The sequence below is a fragment of the Gopherus flavomarginatus genome, chromosome 19 (assembly GCF_025201925.1).
Source record: "Gopherus flavomarginatus isolate rGopFla2 chromosome 19, rGopFla2.mat.asm, whole genome shotgun sequence".
Taxonomy (NCBI): domain Eukaryota; kingdom Metazoa; phylum Chordata; order Testudines; family Testudinidae; genus Gopherus; species Gopherus flavomarginatus.
Genome location: NC_066635.1, coordinates 17,892,035 through 17,909,058, shown reverse-complemented (window position 1 = coordinate 17,909,058; position 17,024 = coordinate 17,892,035). Strand labels below are relative to the sequence as shown.

At 43.4% G+C, this 17,024-nt stretch overlaps 1 protein-coding gene across 6 annotated transcripts in view; it reads right to left on the bottom strand.

Annotated features, from left to right (window-relative positions):
• The window catches only part of ACACA (acetyl-CoA carboxylase alpha), a 189,134-nt gene that overhangs the window by 43,962 nt on the left and 128,148 nt on the right, over window positions 1-17,024 (bottom strand). For all 6 annotated transcript variants that reach the window (XM_050929370.1, XM_050929366.1, XM_050929364.1 and 3 more), the window contains 5 exons: window positions 10,240-10,383; window positions 9,481-9,601; window positions 5,078-5,174; window positions 2,340-2,436; window positions 1,461-1,596 (listed from right to left, as the gene is read on the bottom strand). In XM_050929370.1, coding sequence (XP_050785327.1) covers window positions 1,461-1,596; window positions 2,340-2,436; window positions 5,078-5,174; window positions 9,481-9,601; window positions 10,240-10,383 — 595 coding nt within the window. The remainder of the gene's footprint in view (window positions 1-1,460; window positions 1,597-2,339; window positions 2,437-5,077; window positions 5,175-9,480; window positions 9,602-10,239; window positions 10,384-17,024) is intronic.

Below are 17,024 nucleotides of genomic sequence, written 5' to 3'. Positions count from 1 at the left end.
TTACCTATGTATGACTCCCTCACAGTCTGTGCATCGCTTACCCTAGACAATGAAAATCAGTGATGGCACTTCCAAGTTCTCAGTGCTATAGCATTTGGTTGCAAACACCTGATTGAAATTTGTCCTTGCTGTAAAACCCATGTTTTCAATGCAATTTAAAAGAACAGAGGGGACATTTTTCTGTCGGTGCTGAGGGTTTGTTTTTATAAAATTAATTTTTTTTGATAAAGTGGAGTTGTCACCCTTAGGCTTGTCTACACTGGGGTTTCACACTGAGATAAAGTGTCAGCACAAGTCATGGATAACCTGGACACGGATTGTCTACACCAGAGGCTTGCAAAAATGCAGCTATATTGGTGTAAAAAATCAAGTGCAGACAAAGCCTACGAGTCAGACCCAGTGTAGACAAGGCCTATGAGCCTAGAAACCACAGCAATGCACCTTCAAGATCCACTTATAAAGAACACCGGAAGGAACTGCCACCTCCTAAGCAAAGAATGTTCAAAAGAAGCCTTGCCAGCCAGAGGAGACAGTGGTGCAAAGCCTGAACAATGCAGTTCTAAAATGGGCTGCAGCTGATTTTATCTCCTAGTTTAAAGGGTCAGCTACCAGCAAAGACTATGCATGGAAACTGCAGAGTTCTGGTGACCACACAGCAAAAGTGATGGAAGCTCTCTTTAAGGTTAGTAAAAGGGGCTAAATTTCTCAATTATTTTAGAACCAAGAGGTTTGGGTGTCAGACACCTTGATTTTCTCCCAGGCAAATCCATGGAGTTTCATGTATTTGGGATAATTATACCCTGGTGTTGGCTTTGCTATGGTTTCATATTTAACTAACAAACATTCCAACCATGTCCCCTGACTCCATTACATATGGTTCCATTTTGTGGGGCAGAATCATAATTGTGTTCTATAACCTGGCTGAAACCTGGTGCATTTCCAAACTTCCATCCGGTAATGAACTGAAATGCAATACAAATCAGAACAGCATCAAAACAGGGGCAGGGGACAACCTTGATGTAAGCAGGACCTCTGAACTCAGATGTATTCGTAGTATCAATTGGTCCAAGTATCATACAGGTTAGAAAGCCTACGGTTACCCCCGTTCATAGCAATTCTGTAGGGCAAGTCATAAATGCTTCAATATTCCTGCAGTCAGCTCTTGTCCATATCAAGAGAGAGACTGGACCCAGCCTGCAGCCAGAGAGGATGAAGCAGACAAGTCTGTGTGTGCTATGCCAGGAGAAGGCAGGTGCTCTCCACTATAACAAAGGTCAACTAGAAGAGGGGGGAAAAACCCTGTAATCCTAAAGGGAAGTCGCTGACACTGTCAAAGCACATCACACAACCTTTAGGTCTGTGTCCCCATAAGAACAGAACAGTTTGTTTCTCCTGATATCAAGAACCAAACCGACAGTCATCCTCAGCACATGAAAATATATCAATGGGTTGATAATCACCTTTCATTCCACCAGAAAAGCCTCTCCAGTTGGCAAAGACCATCAGAGGGAGTCCCTCCCGGTTGAAGTCTTTGATAGCCTGAGCAGTCTTAAAGGCAGAGTCCGGGAACCACACCTGACCAGCCTGTTGGATTATCTGTTGATGGGGGGAAATGGTATGATTTGAATGTTTTGTTAACGTGAGACTTACAGCAAGAGCTCCGATCTGAAACCAGTGCTGACCAGCGTAACAACCTGTTATAAATATTACAGGGCCGCGGGGGCACTGGAAGAATGATGCACAAAGAAGGGTACTGACTCTAGGAGTTTACAAAACAAGATGCTGATCCTGCAACTGACTTCACGTGAGCAGATCTCTGCACCCACAGAGAGCTCCACTGACTTCAGTGCAATAAGGAGACAAAAAGAGCACTAAGGAGAGAGGAAGCAGGAGTAGAGACATAAGCAGGCCAAGAGCCGGGAAGGCAGAGACAAGGGACATGAACATAAAGAGCAAGAATTTCACAAACGGGGGCAAGGTGGTCCGAGCAGCAGGAGAGGATTATGATTTTGGCTTCCAGATTTCCTGATTCTAAGACTTGTCCTTTAGCCATAAGATCCTTCCTCTCTTTCAAAAGAGAGCAGGGCTAGCCTCCACAGAGATAAGCCATGCCCGTATATTCGGTATATCCAAGGCTCTCTCTCTGTACGAACAGAGCCAGCCAGCAAGACAGCCTATTCACCAGCTCTGAGAACAGCATATTAGCATACAGCCAAAGGCTGATCAGTTTCTTGTCTTGCGGGCCAATCTTCCAATAAATACAAAGAAACTTTTCAAAGAGGCATCTACAGAGAATGACTTTAACCAAACCCCAGCATATGTTCAACAGCAAAACCTACCTTGGCCTCAGAGTCCAGGTTTGCAGGATCAGCAGGGATACTTAACTCCACTGTTCGGGTTTCTACGGCAACTACTCCTACAGGTATTCCTCCCAGTCTGAAACCAGATGAAACAAATCAAAACCCATATATTTTATCATTGTACAACTAGTCATTTTTTTCTAATCTGGCATCAAAACACTTGAAAATAAAAACAAGAGACAAACAATGCAAATGAATGGAGGGAAGAGTTCACGCATGTGGCTGGATCATTTCAGAGCTGGATTTACAGCTCTCAGAATAAGATCTATTTATAAAACTAATACTCCCAACAAACCAGCGCAGAACAAACTGAAGCCTAGCATTTTGCACTAGGTATGGGACAGTTATGCACTTGCACATGGCTGCATCTCTCCTAGCATGCCACTGCACAGATTTTCATAGAATAGAATATCAGGGTTGGAAGGGACCTCAGGAGATCATCTAGTCCAACCCCCTGCTCAAAGCAGGGCAAATTCCCAGACTCCCTTTTTTTTTTTTTTTAAAAACTCCAGTTCCCTAAATGGTCCCCTCAATGATTGAACTCACAACCCTGGGTTTAGCAGGCCAAAGCTCAAACCACAGAGCTATCCCTCCCCTCCATGAAACTGAAACTGTAACTGTCTTCATCAGGAAATATAACCTTGAAGACCCAAGCCTTCTGAGCCGCCTATTTACAACCCCAATGATCCTTCCACCCACTACCAGTTGATCAAAATCCCTATATACCACATGTTTTACAGAAGACTGCATGACCCAGCCACCCCAATTGCCCTGCACACTATACAGGGATCCCCCAAAAGTGAGCAATGGTGATGGGCAGATGGAAGGTTAGTGTTTTATCTATTAACCCCCACAGCTGCTGGGTCATTACGGAGGATAAAGGGGTCTGGTATATGAGCACAAGGAGGCAGGATAACACGTGTCAAGGAAATTCAGCCTCACTCTCCATTCAGTCTAAACTTCCTAAAACAAAAGGCAGCCGCTTATGGCAACAGCTGCTTGCAATGGCTTCCTGATGTTGCACGAAAGGGAGTCCCAGCACAGACGACCCCTCTCTACTCAGCCATCTCAAGTTGGATGACAAGCACCCCAGGCACCAAAAGTGACAAGGCCGATGTGCACTAGGGGGTTTGAAAATATTCCTATTCACAATGATTAAGAGTCTGGCTGGAAACTCGTAATTGCAGAAGCCGTCTCAAATCGGTAACTTATAACGTCTATATTAGGGCCCATGTGACCTAATAAAGAACATCTTTATCCAAGTATTACAGTTATTTATTGAACTTGAAAACAGCTCAAAACAACTTCTGTTTTCCATTATACTTCATATAAATTTCATCAGGCTAGCACATGAAGATGCTACATCTTGTTTTATAGTGTGTCCCTGGACAAGTTGCCCTGGAATAATAAAAGACAATTTACAGCCAACAGCACACATATTCCAAACATACATACAAAAGATGAGTTTTGGCAGCACTTACAGTAACAATCCCAGAAGAATACATTCATATTTATTTTTTCAAAATGCCACTGCTTTTGAAAGAAGTCAGCTCCACTTGTATTACATATACACGTGTGTAGGAGACTGAGTCCAAAGCAGCTCAAAATGTGTCAGATGAAAAGAAACTAAAAGTCAAGCCAGGTATATTCCTGAACAAAGACTGTCTGGCTTTGCTAAATAATTGATTTTGTTTGGGATGTTGGCTAAACTTAAAGCAGGATCATCAAAGAACCTTACAAACATCCGATTAAATCTGAGAGGTAGGTTTTATACACAGTTTCTTGATGGAAAAACTGAGGCATGGAAACATTACAGGATTTCCTCAAGGTCAAACAGCAAATCAGCAGTTGAGCCAGAAGGAGCCAGCCGTTCTGCAAGATTTGCCATCTGATGGCTTTTCCTTCTTGGCAGCACGAAAGTGCAGGGACCTACTATACTGAAAGAGCTACAAAGGCTGGAGTTATTTTCAAGACTGGGATCTAAATCTCAAGCTAACACGGTATGTTTTAGAATCTTGAGCAGGTGCCACTTGCCACAAAGATAAGGGAAAGTGATTGTCCCAGAGAGGAAGGTGAGCACCAGACGCAAGTCCCCAGGGCCACTTGTCTCTGCAACGTAAGCTAGACTGAGAAAAGTCTTGGCAAGTGCTCGTTTGGAAAAAGTTGCAAGTTATTCTATGCTGGGATCACAGCTGAGTTACTCTCTTTTCAGAGCGGGTGATAAAATTTAATAGAAACTTCCATTTCCCACTTGAAAAAAAAAAATGTAAGTATCCAGCAATCTGCAGTTTCTTCCAGTCTACTTCAGTGTTAGCTGGACCTTTTTTTTTTTTTTTTTTTTTGCAAGTCAAATGTGATTGTGAAGCAATACAGTCCACCAAATACTCTAAATTATGTCAGAGCCACAACAATGCGAACCCTCTGTATTACCACGTACAGCAGAAAAGTTTGTCCCTAGGAATCCCCTGTTGCCCACCCACATATGCTCTTTCCACCCAGCATTATAGAAGGCGAAAGTTATCAAGCACCCTGGGACAGACAGAAGGAATTATCAGCCCATGTTCAATTCACGTAGCAGAGATGTGTTCTGCTGAGATGATAAATTTATTATCCACATACATCCACTCACCAGTTGTGACAGAATGTGGCAGCAGAAACACAAAGCATCAGTAAAAGCTAGATTTCTACAAAGGTCTAAAAAGCCTGTGGGTACTTACCTAGCTCTACCAACCACAACTGTTTGTGCCCAAGGCTGCATGATCTCTAGGAATGATCCCTTGTCAAAGAAACCACTTAACCACTGGCTTTTTTGAGCTACAAAAAAGAAAAAAAAAAGGGGTGGGGGAGGAGCAACATAAACAGCAGTTAAAATTGTAGCAAGACTCCAGTTTAACAACTTGGGGACTGGGCTGGGCTTTTTTGTTTGTCTGCATTTTAAAAAAACCAAACCAATGATAATATATGGGAACATTTGACTGCTGAGCATTTGTCTGCCTTCAGCCATCATGTCCTATTTCATTTGCTAGTCTGCATAAAGAGAGCCATTTATCAGCAAAGGCATCATTTATTGTTAAACGATGGGGTTTGGATAGCAGAGGGACTTTGCATGCTTTTAAATAAATAACTTTGTTTTTTTCAAGACACTGCAAACATTTGTCAAAAGGCAGCCAAATCATTAAAGACGTTGTTTTTCAAAATGACTATTTCTAGTTTAAAAACCTAGCTTACAATTTTCTCTTGATTCTGCCAAAAATGCTGCAGACAGACGCACATTTAAGAATAAATGAGCTAATGATATCTGAACACGAGACATTGCATTTGTGTGCATCATACATTGGAAAAATAATAGGATTGAATCACTCTGTACAGCCCACATATATAGCCCATAAAGTGAATCCTTGCTCTACTAAAGATAAACTACATAACGCACATGTTCGTCCCACACTCTTCCAGATGCTATAGAGAACCGTAATAGTTGGCATACTAGATCAGACTTTCTATCCAAGTCCATTTCCCTGAAAACAGTGATGGCCAATTCCTGGTGCTTCAAAGAAACAAACCCTTTTCTAACAGTGCTCCTAGATGACTGTGCAATGCTGAGGAGAAGCAAATCCTTCCTGACTGCTCAAGAAAATCAAGCTCGTGCCCTGAAGCATGATTACCTTGACTGTGCTACCTGCGCATAACTGGTTATAAAATTATCCAGTGCTTTATACGAGGAATCCATTATCTGACTTCATGCCCTCCTATATCAGTGATTGCAACAGACTGACCATATCTCTGTGTGAAGCAGCATACTTGTTGACTTGTATTGTATATGCATTCAAAACAGTCGCTAACAGTGTAGGAGAGAGCAGGACCTTTAATAACTGCTGGAGTCATAGGGGATTAAAGTGTATTTTTATATATTTAATTTACAGACCGTTCTTTGGTTCTCACTAATGCAATATCTGCACATCCCTTACTGTTAGGATAAAGCCTTGCTACTACACACCTCTGAGGCAGAGTGCAATACCATTACCTCCATTCTACAGATGAGAAGACTGAGACACTGAAGGTTAAGTTGCCCAGCTCTCCTGATTCCAAGTCCTGTGCCTTCATGGAAAGGCTACCCTTCCTTCCTACCTCTTTTACATTTCTACAGATATTCATCATGCCAAACACTGCCAGGAACAATAAAGAGAGAGGCTGCATCATTTTATGACTACTAATGCTTGTACTCTCTAGGCAAAAATCAGGGTAATCCACAATCATGTTTCAGGGTGTAAAAGGACTGCCAGCAGGGGGCAGCAATGCAACATTATTAGAGAATGGACCCTAGATGCAAAGTTTGTACCGAGATCCACTTTCCGAACACAGATTTCTAAAACGAAGTACGCTCTGAAACTGGGTCAGGGCTGCATCTCTTATGAGCAGGAAAGGGCACTATGGAGGGATTTGACTTCTCTGTTACTGGCCACTATCTGATCCAACATCAACAAAGGAAAGAAAATGCAGAGGAGATCACTGCTTTGTTTTCTGCAGTCCTGCAGACTGTGGAAGCTGTGAGCACCAAATCATGGCACTCAGGATACTCTATCCACCCAGGCAATAAAAATTACTCTGCGGGTAGCGGTTCACAAAGCTTGCACAAAAACAGCCTCCCAGCTTTACCCCTGGGCACACAGCTTCCGAGCAACGCTTTAATTTGAACAAGCACCTCTGCCTCCGCAAACCCAAGTCTAAAACCAATTAAAAGTGGAGATCCAAGCGAGCTCACCTCTGCTGACTTAAACAGGATGGAGAGTGTTTTATCAAGACCAAACTTGTAATTACTGTGTTCTACATTCCATGCCTCCGTGGCCCCACTGTAAAATGTGACTATCCATTTCAAAATTATCTCTTTATCATGAGCCCAAAGCTGATCGTTTAGATTCTGGCCTCGTGTCGGGCGTCAGTTTGAAGAATATCACAGCACTATCTCCTCTAATAAATGGCTTTAACTTTTCACCTAGGAGATATCTGCTTTAACTTATCACGGAGAATCATCTGCTTTCCTTAACGCTTCCACTAAATTAAAATCTGAAGTCACTCGATTTGGAAGCTGGTGTTAGCTGCACTCAGACAACTGGATGAATTACTGGAGAGATGATGAAAAAATATTATCCAAAACCGGAAAACTTAGTTTATCACAAATCTCATTTTATCCCTCAAACCTCATTAATAACAGCGGGGATAATGGTCACCTAGTTTGTAGCTTGTCCACACATCTCTTGCACGCCTCCAAAAGGGAAAAGTAGGGGTTCAATCTTTTGTGATTGTTCCAATTCAATTATTGTGTGAGGTCTGCCACGTTAGCTAGAGATGGATTCCTTTATGATAAAGGCTTTTCTTTGGGGGGATTTAAATTCCAAAAATGGGACAATTCCCTAACTATAAAAAGCAGCTCTGAATTGTAAATATACTCTCCTACTATCATGTGTAAATTTTGTTTTTTATGGCTCTTCAAACTGGTTATTTCATAATCTCTGAAAAGTACAGGATACATTTGGCTTTAGCACTCTGATTCCCTGCTCCAACCTGTTCTCTCTCCTTTCAAACAGTAACATTCACATGGTTTCCTGGTTAGTTACAGAAGTAGAGGAGAATATTTCCAGTCCAGGAGCAAACCTGGATAGTGTCAGGGTCATTTTCAAATCTCAAACCCATAATGTGTATTGAGGGGGGGAAAAAGTCCAGAGTGTGGCAGCAGGCATTCCAGGAGGCCCCATGATACATTTGAGTTCAAGGCTGGGCCTTTCATCTCACAAGGCACTTTCCTGTTAATCTTAAAGGAAATTAAATCAATCAATCAGGACGTCATGGCAATGTCTGCGAGAAAATGTCATCTGGAATGTCTACCTTCTGATTTCCATTCAAATCCTCAACTGCTCTCAAATGTATTCAGTGCAGAATTTAAAATAAAAAGTTCTACTTTGGGGAAAAGTGAAGAACTGCACTATCATTATGGAACTTCACAAACTCAAGCAGAACAATGATTGAGGCTTGTCTACACTTCAAATGCTACAGCGACACAGCTACACTGTAGAAGTGCTTCAGTGTAGACACTCCTAGGCCAGAGAGAGAATCCACCTCCACAAGAGGTGAAGAATTCTTCCATTGACCTAGCACTGTCTACACCATGGATTAAGTCAGTTTAACTACGTCACACAGGGCTGTGGATTTTTCCTGGGCTGACCTAATTTTTTAGCATAGACCAGGCCTGAAGTCCCATTCTCAGAAATGACTAAGGCCTGGTCTACACCTAAAATTTAGGTCAACTGTGAAAAATTTCACAATGAGTGATGTAGTTAGGTCAACACACCTCCCCAACACCTCTCCCTAGTATATACAGCTAAGTGGATGGAAGAATTCGCTTTGATCTAGTCCTCTTTGAACCAGGACTAATCGAAGCAAGTTAACGAACTGTTAATGGGTGTCAGCAGGGTCCAGGTGGACAGTTGGCAGAGTCACACTCCAGCTTGCTGAGAAGTAAATGTCTGTGCAGGCAAGCTGTAAGTCATGTAGGTGCTTTTGACAATTTTATGCTTAGTTGGGTTTCAATAGGTCACCCATCAAAATAGTTTTATTTAGTAATGCTGGGGTTTGCCAAAATTCAACCTACTGTTTTTTAATCATCTTCTCACCTGGATTTCTTCTATCTACATCTGACACACAAAGAGCCTGAATCTACAAACCTTAATGCATCTAGTTCTTACTCACAAAAATAGTCCCATTGAAGTCTATGGAGTTACTTGCATGAGTAAGAATTATCCAAGTGAGTAAGGGTTTCCAGTACATAAGAGATTTATCACAGACATGGTCATTCTTGCAGTGGCTTCAGTCCACTGAAAACGGAGTCAGTGGCTAGTGCAGTATCCTCACTTTTCTAATTATAACCACAGTGCTCTGAAGCTAATAGGCAGCAGCCATTCCATACAGCATCATTAGTGTACTATCAATAACAATACTTAGTACTGGTAAATGCCAAATCACATTACTGAAGTACATATTTTGGAGCTCTGGCTGTCATTTTAATGCCAGTAGAGATCTTGAAACCAGCTGAACTATCACACAACCTGCGCGACAAAGACGTACGTACTGGGACTAGGACGTCCAGCCAACATCCAGCGGGGATCATAGGGAGTCTTGGTGGGAACAAACTCAATGACCCTGTCTATAGGATCCTTGATGGTGAGGGTAGGCACTGGGCTGGATACACTCTAAAACAAACAACAAAGCAAAAAAAAAAAAAAATGGGATAAATTGTCCTACAGTATTCATAGCTCTGCACCAAACATTAGAAATGCAAATGAACTGGCTGATGTCATCCCACTTCCTGTTGTGCGTTACTGTCCCCTTTCTAGACAATCCCAATGATGGCAGCATCCCAATGTCCTTGCAAAGGTCTGAAGAAGATGGTACATTCACTTTGACCTTTGCGTGAGACTTCACTTGGCATATTTTGCACTTGGGTTATTCTTGAGCTTCAGGTGCTGCCAGCATCTACCGAGCTCGCCATTTAATTTAAAAAAGGTGACCAAAGCCGCCTGACTCATCTTACCCACTATTTCCAGAAGACAGGTGACCTGTGTGTTTGCCTGGCTGCAGAGCAACTCACAGACAGTAACTTTGCTGGGGAGGGGAAATTTTTAGCATCATTTCTATAAAAGACAATCAACTGTACATGTAAAAACCCTGCTGCACAGATTACTATGGACAGTTTGCCAGCGGGGTGATGTGCACAGGGAATTGGCAGTTCTCCAGTGGCCTCTGCAGTGCCTCAAAGAACTGAGTGAAGTGAATGCCATTAGCCAGTATAGGCAACGGCAGCATGCATTGCTGCACCAACGAGACTTACCTTGGGCATATAGGACAGCCACTGCAGAATGGTGTAGATGCCTTCAAAATCATCACTCACAGTGCTGTGCGTCACGCCATTGTTGTGCATGATCTGGACCCCGCCCAGCTGGTTGTTTGAGGTGTATACCTCCCGTCCAAGTACCTTTCAAACGAGGAACAGAAAGGGTCAGACAACGTGAAAGGGTAACAAAAAGCCTCTGCTCAGTTTGTCCCATGTCCGTGTGTGCATTCCAGTCCACCCTTCCAGCAAGTCATTGCTGGGGCAGCTCTTTGAACAGCAGCAGTAACAAATATTGGACCTTCTCTAGACCCCTGAGTGCTATACAAACATTCACTCTCCTGTCACATTTCACAGATGGACAAATTGAGGCACGGGGAAGTTACATGGCTTGCCTTCAGTTACACAGCCAGGGAGTGGCAGAGCTGGGACTAGAACCCAGGTCTTCAGTTCACTAGACCAAAGCTGCCCTTGTGCAACACACAGCAGTAGAACTGACACATTTAGGCCCTTAAGGGGGAAAAACCACAGCCCTGCACAAAACCCAGTATAGCACGTGAGCACAGACAAAGAACCGGTGCCTCCTTGGAGGGGGCAGGAAGAATAGGACTGCGACTGCTGGACTTTCAATTCTCTTACAAGGCTCCATCTCTAATCTCAGCCCAGGCACTGCAGCTCTTTTCTCATTCTCCTGCTGTCTCTTTCCATTTGCCCTCTCACTGACTGATACACTGATCTCTCGGTCACTCAGCTTTCTGCTCCACTGAGTCCATATTACTAATAACACCTCTGCCACAGCCAGTTTACCTCATGAAGGCAGGAGCACATCATTACAAAATAAACTCATAACTTTGACATTCTAGCAAATACATGCCGTTTGTTATTTTTATGGCTTGAGTCTTTCTAACAGGCAGAGGGCATTACATACCTGTTTCATTTAGATCTAAAACAAATTCAAACCAATCCCTCCACCCCTGGCCCCAAACAGCTAGTTTTGGGGGGAATGGGGCTGTGGGAAAAACCCAGAGACAGAAGCAATTTTAAGTCATTAGGGCAGCATAGTCAGTGTGGAAGTGAGGTTCAGATCTGGTTTCATCTTCATGAATGCAAATGACTTGAAGTCCTAAAACTTCCCATAGGGAATGTAACCTGTCTTGTTCAGAAAGATTTCAGGGAAATTAGTAGGTGGCTTTAAAATAATTAAGTCCCTTTTAAAAGAAAAAAGGTGTTGAAATAATTCTATAATCCTGTGGTTTGTTACATGCATGTGCATGACTAGAACCAGAGTTCAATACTGTCGGTCAATTTCAGAGGGGCAGATACCCTCAGCAACACTTCAGCTCCTGTTAACTTCCATGGGAGCACTCAGCACCTCTCAGGATTTGGCCAAGAGCTGGGATTTCGATCGATCTAGATAACACGCATAACTACGAAGTTTTTGTTGATTGTAAAACTAAGCTAAAGTACTCCGACTTTATTCTTCGTGGCAACAATTGACCAGAGCTGGGGTCTGGAAACCTCTAAGCTCTGCGCCCTTTGACAGCACTGCACCATTCTCCTGGTGCAAGCCCACTTTCCTCTGGAGTATGGAGGCACAGGCACCAGAATTCTTTACAAACAGTAATTCATCCTCGTCAAACCCATGTGAGAAGGGCATTACCCAGATTATACACATAGGGAAACCAAGGCAGAAGGGTTAAGAAATTTGCCCAACATCTTGGCAGTCAATGCAAAAACCGGGATTTGAACTCTGGAGTTCCTGGCTCCCGCTTCCGTTTATTTCCACACCCCCCCCCCCCAGAAAATCATATGCCATGACCAGCATTTTACCCCCCCTCAAGTTGAGAAGCCAGGAGTGAAGATACAGGTTCAGGAACAGGTAAAGACTGGCCTCCAGATGAGAGGCACAAGTCTGCTAACACCTTCCACAGAGGAAAATAAAAATAAAAAGAATTTTAACTCCTTATCTTCAAATGAATGCACATGTACGGTACATGCAAAATGGGCCACTGCTTATCTAGAGACGCTGCAGACAGCTCAGGTTTACCGCTGCTGACAGGCAATGAAAACAGTCTAATATACTGCCTGCTCTTGCCCTTAAATCCCTTTTTGGAGATCAAGATAAATATGCAGTTCCTTTTGCCGAGTGCTCCAGACATTTGAGTGAAGTGGCAGAGCATTGGGAGGCTCTGTGCCACTGAGATCACTGTGTAATACTGAGTGAGGGCCATATTTACTTATCAGCGTATTTGTCGTCAGAGGCATCATGGTTCCCAGATGCATATAAAACAATATTGATGAATGGTAGCTCACCTAATTTGTGTGTTATATTACATGTATGTACACAGGTGCATGCACTAACCTACGGATTGAGTGCCATGCGAGGGATGAGTAATTTGAGTCAGAGGCGGCTCCAGGCCCCAGCATGCCAAGTGCGTGCTTGGGGCGGCGAGCCGCGGGGGGCGCTCTGCCGGCGCCGCGAGGGCAGCAGGCAGGCTGCCTTCAGCAGCTTGCCTGCGGAGAGTCCACTAGTCCCGCGGCTTCGGCGGACCTCCCGCAGGTGTGCCTACAGAGGGTCAACTGGTCCTCCGCAGGCAAGCTGCCAAAGGCAGCCTGCCTGCCGTGCTTGGGGCGGCAAAATGCCTAGAGCCACCCCGATTTCAGTATATGCAATCTTTAAAAGAAAATTAAATTCTGGTTTAATCACCATTTAAGAACAAAGCAAACTACATAAACTACCTTACCACGTACCCTGCACTACAGGAAGAGTGCGTGCGTGTTTAAGAATCAGTCTCCCAGCATGTAACCTGGCACTTAGGCATGAATCCACTGGACTCCATCTTCCCCCACTTCTTTTGTGTGTGTTCTCCTATCCACTTGCAAGTGAGCAGAGAATCTGCCAACTCATCTCACATATATGGTTTCAGACTGGATTTCAGCTAAGGTGCCAGAGGTTAAAAGGCATGGAGGGGCTAGCCAGCTTATAGACAATGATCATTTGGCTAGAGAAAAAATGAATGCAATAGCTCATCCATTTAGCCCTGCTAACTACCTCATCTCTGACCTGAGAAGACTACATTTTTAAAGGCTGACAAGTAATTCAATCTCCAATTAACAATTTTAAATGGTGCAGTGTATATTACTGTATAAATGTTTCTGCAAGAAAATGTCCAAGGGTGAAGCAGAACGAAATGGCTGGAGAAGTACAATACCAATGCCTGTGCAATTAAAGGTGCTCTTCAGTGGGGGACACGGGCAGCTTTAGAAAAGCTGATAGATAATTTAGACAGACAATGCTACACAAGCCCTATGTGCGAACGGCCGCTTAGGAGCAAGCTGCGTATCCAAAACCATAACACCCCCATTCGAAAAAGCAAACACCAACAATGGAGGTTCTGTGACAAGCCAAGCAGGTGGCTTTAAAATACCCTAGGAGGGAAGTGGCGGTGACTGGAGCATCTTACTCAAGAGATAGTCAAGGCAGCACCAGCCAGCATCATCTACCTTATGGTGAGCAGCAGTTTTATGGACCTGACCATGTTCAAGGAAGGGTTAAGTTTGCACAGAGGCTACCTCCTAGGAGGAGAGGTTTCCAAGCACTTAAGGGACCAGTGGAAACCCTAGCTCCCAAGCCCAGCAGCCCTTGGACGCAGGGAAAGCATGGAAAAGTAAGGAGTGGCGATGAAGGATGATGGCTCTGATTTTTTAAAAAGCACATGTATATTATACAGATATAATTGCATACTGGTACTTCTAACATCTTTTTGTGCTTAATTTGATAGCGCAGATAATCAGAGCAGAATAGTCATTAATAAGGAAGCATTAGACACCGAACTTCTGAAACCAGATTGTCTGCTTAAAAATAAAATGAACTGGATCCCAACACTAAAAGAAAGTGAAAGTACTACAAAATCAGAAGACTGTGTCCCCCTCCTAAATCCCTCCCCTGCTCCCATCCCACACACTTTTCAATAAGGGGGAAAAGAAGCTACTGGGAGTGAGTGACTAATGCAGAGATGGCCCATAGCTGCCAGGACCAGAAGTACCTTTCCTTTCTGATGTTTCTAGGCAGGGGAGAGGCTGCATTTGATCTCCTGCTTTCTAATCTCAATGTCTTAGCATTTTATATATAATTACAGCTTTCTAATACAGCAGCTCAGCTCTGGCATTTCCAATCAGCAGCAGATAGCTGCTCCCTTGGTCTAGGAAACAAGCCTGGTTTTGTTTACACTAACAGCCATCCCATCAATACCATCACAATACTCCTCATAGCACATCCATTACAAATAAGCTAGAAATGGGACTGAGACCACCAACTCCTTCATACAGGCCTTGAGATGGCAATGACTTCTGGTCACTACGGCTCTGGGCCAAATTCAGAAAGGTAAACTAGAGGTAAAAGGCTCCACATCCCAGTGCTAACTCTTTAGGCCACCCTGATGCCCATATTTTCACTAATTTAAGACAGACCTTTCATACGGCTAAGAAGGAATATCCAATAGGCTCTATATAAAAACCCCTACATTAACAGAACATTACAGTTGCACAATTAAGTACTCAAAAGGAAATGCCAAATCTAATGTTGCATGCATTACAATACAGCTTTTAATTACATGAACAAATACTGTTTCTCAGATAATGTAGTATTTTATATTACAACCTTAGATACATATGTAGTATCCATTTCATTCTTTTCTACTTATTTAATAGACCATAATGACAATGAAATTAGTCTCTTTATTGACTTTGGGGGAGATTTTCAAAAGCACAAAGGGGAATTGGGAACCTAACTGCCCTTCATGTCTCTGAAAATTCCCCTTCAACGTTAGTATAAATGTCATGTTTTCTAAAGTAGGTATGTTCATTTTGCCAGCACCCATGTACTCTAAATCTTAGCAGCCAGCAGCCATGCTTAGACACATTTCCAACAACTGACCTGTTACTCACTGAGGCAGTTAACTATAAAACTAGTTTTGCTGAAAACTTAGTGGCCTGTGTGTGTGAGCACAGATGAAAGATCTGAGGAACTGAGAACACAGGGCTAGAATGGAAACTGTTATGGCAACCTTAAATATTGTGCTTGAACTTGCTATTGTGTTCACACGAGAGAGAGAGTCTCTTAGCTTATAAGAACTGAACACTGCATTTTATACAAATAATATTAATAATGGCAATTTATATCCCACAGCTTATATAGTCTGTGTTGGAAATTAGAATTGGAAAGAGACACACACATACAATAGCTAGCAGCGTTAATAAACGCAAGAGAAATGATCATAGTAAGGGTCTCAACAAAAATTCACATTGCACTGACTTAAAGCCAAGTACCATTATTTGTGGTTGAGCCTCGGCACATCTTACAGCTTTCATTTTTATCACTCAGCACTTCTGCTCTGCACATTAACTTATTAGATGATGGGATAAATGGCATCTGGGTACAAGAGAACAGACCTAGGTTAGGATGCCAACATGAAGCACGTTCCTTGAAAGGATGAAGAGCTGAGAGCTGTGCTTCTAAACACCCTGGTTCTCGAGTCTTTATCCTATTCACATGGCGGCGTGAACGCCCCCCTCCTCTCCATCTGGGCTTCCTGTTGGAAACGGATTGCAGCTCCTGCATTTCTAATCTGTGAATGTGTGCAGTGCCTGCACTTTTAATTTACGAGCGTTCGGTGGGGGACCTTTCTGACTTGGGAACATATTGGCTCAGTCTAATGTTTGGAGATTATTAAAGTCAGAGCTCTGCTCCACTATCAAGTCTACAGATCTTTTATTTAGAAGATATGGTGCTCTAAACGCACAAAGAGCTCCCTGTCACCTTCACATTAAAGCCCCTAGTGCCTGGTAAATGGAATTATACAGCTGTCATCTCCTTTCCCCAAAGTTTTAAGAGTACAATGGGCTCATTTTTTCACACTCCATCCCAGCTTCAGAACTAAGAGACCTACTTTATATTGATTTAAAGTCTCTGAAATAAATAAACCTGTTTCTCCACTGTGATTCACAAGAAATTCATGATACACTATTGCATGATATATTTCAAGCTCTGGCTCCAGCTCTCTTTTTCCTCTGGTGAGTGATGGGGGAGGTGGGAGGGGAAGGGGGGGCTGCAAAGCTGACAATTGATGGTTACAGGAGATGGCTGCTGACTGCAAACCCAGATGCCAGCATTGGTGATGGTGGAGTTGGTTTTTTTTGGGGGGACAAGGGGGTGGGAAGAGAGCAAATAAACTTGGACGCTCGAGGGCAAGTGGGGAGGAAGTGGCAGCGCACAGACCACATAACTGCAGCAAAGGGAAGTTAAGTACCTCACTGTAACTGGAGTTTTTCAAGACGTGTGATCCCTCTCTACAGTCTGTCGAGGGTACACATGGACTCCATGTGCCTGAGACCAAAAAGTTCTTGCAAGCAGGGTGCGTTGGTCCACGCCTGTGCCCATGCTCTCCTTGTGTTCACACCAAAGGTATAAGAGATGGGGAGGACCGACCACCTCTCCAGTTTCTTCTCTACCATGAATCTTGTCATGATCCGAAGCAGAGGGGTAGGAGGGCAGGCAGTGGAATACGGACAGGAAGCACACATCTCTAAGAACTCATTACAATCAGGTAAGTAACTTCCTTTTCTTCTTTGAGTGCTGGTCCCTGTATGTGTCCCAATGTGAGTGACTGACCAGCAGTACTCAGAGAGGAGGGAGATGCAAGGATGCCAGTGATATAGCTGCTGGTAGAACAGCTGTCCGAAAGGATGCCAGGGTTCAAGACTCCTCTGCTGATGCATCCTTTGGG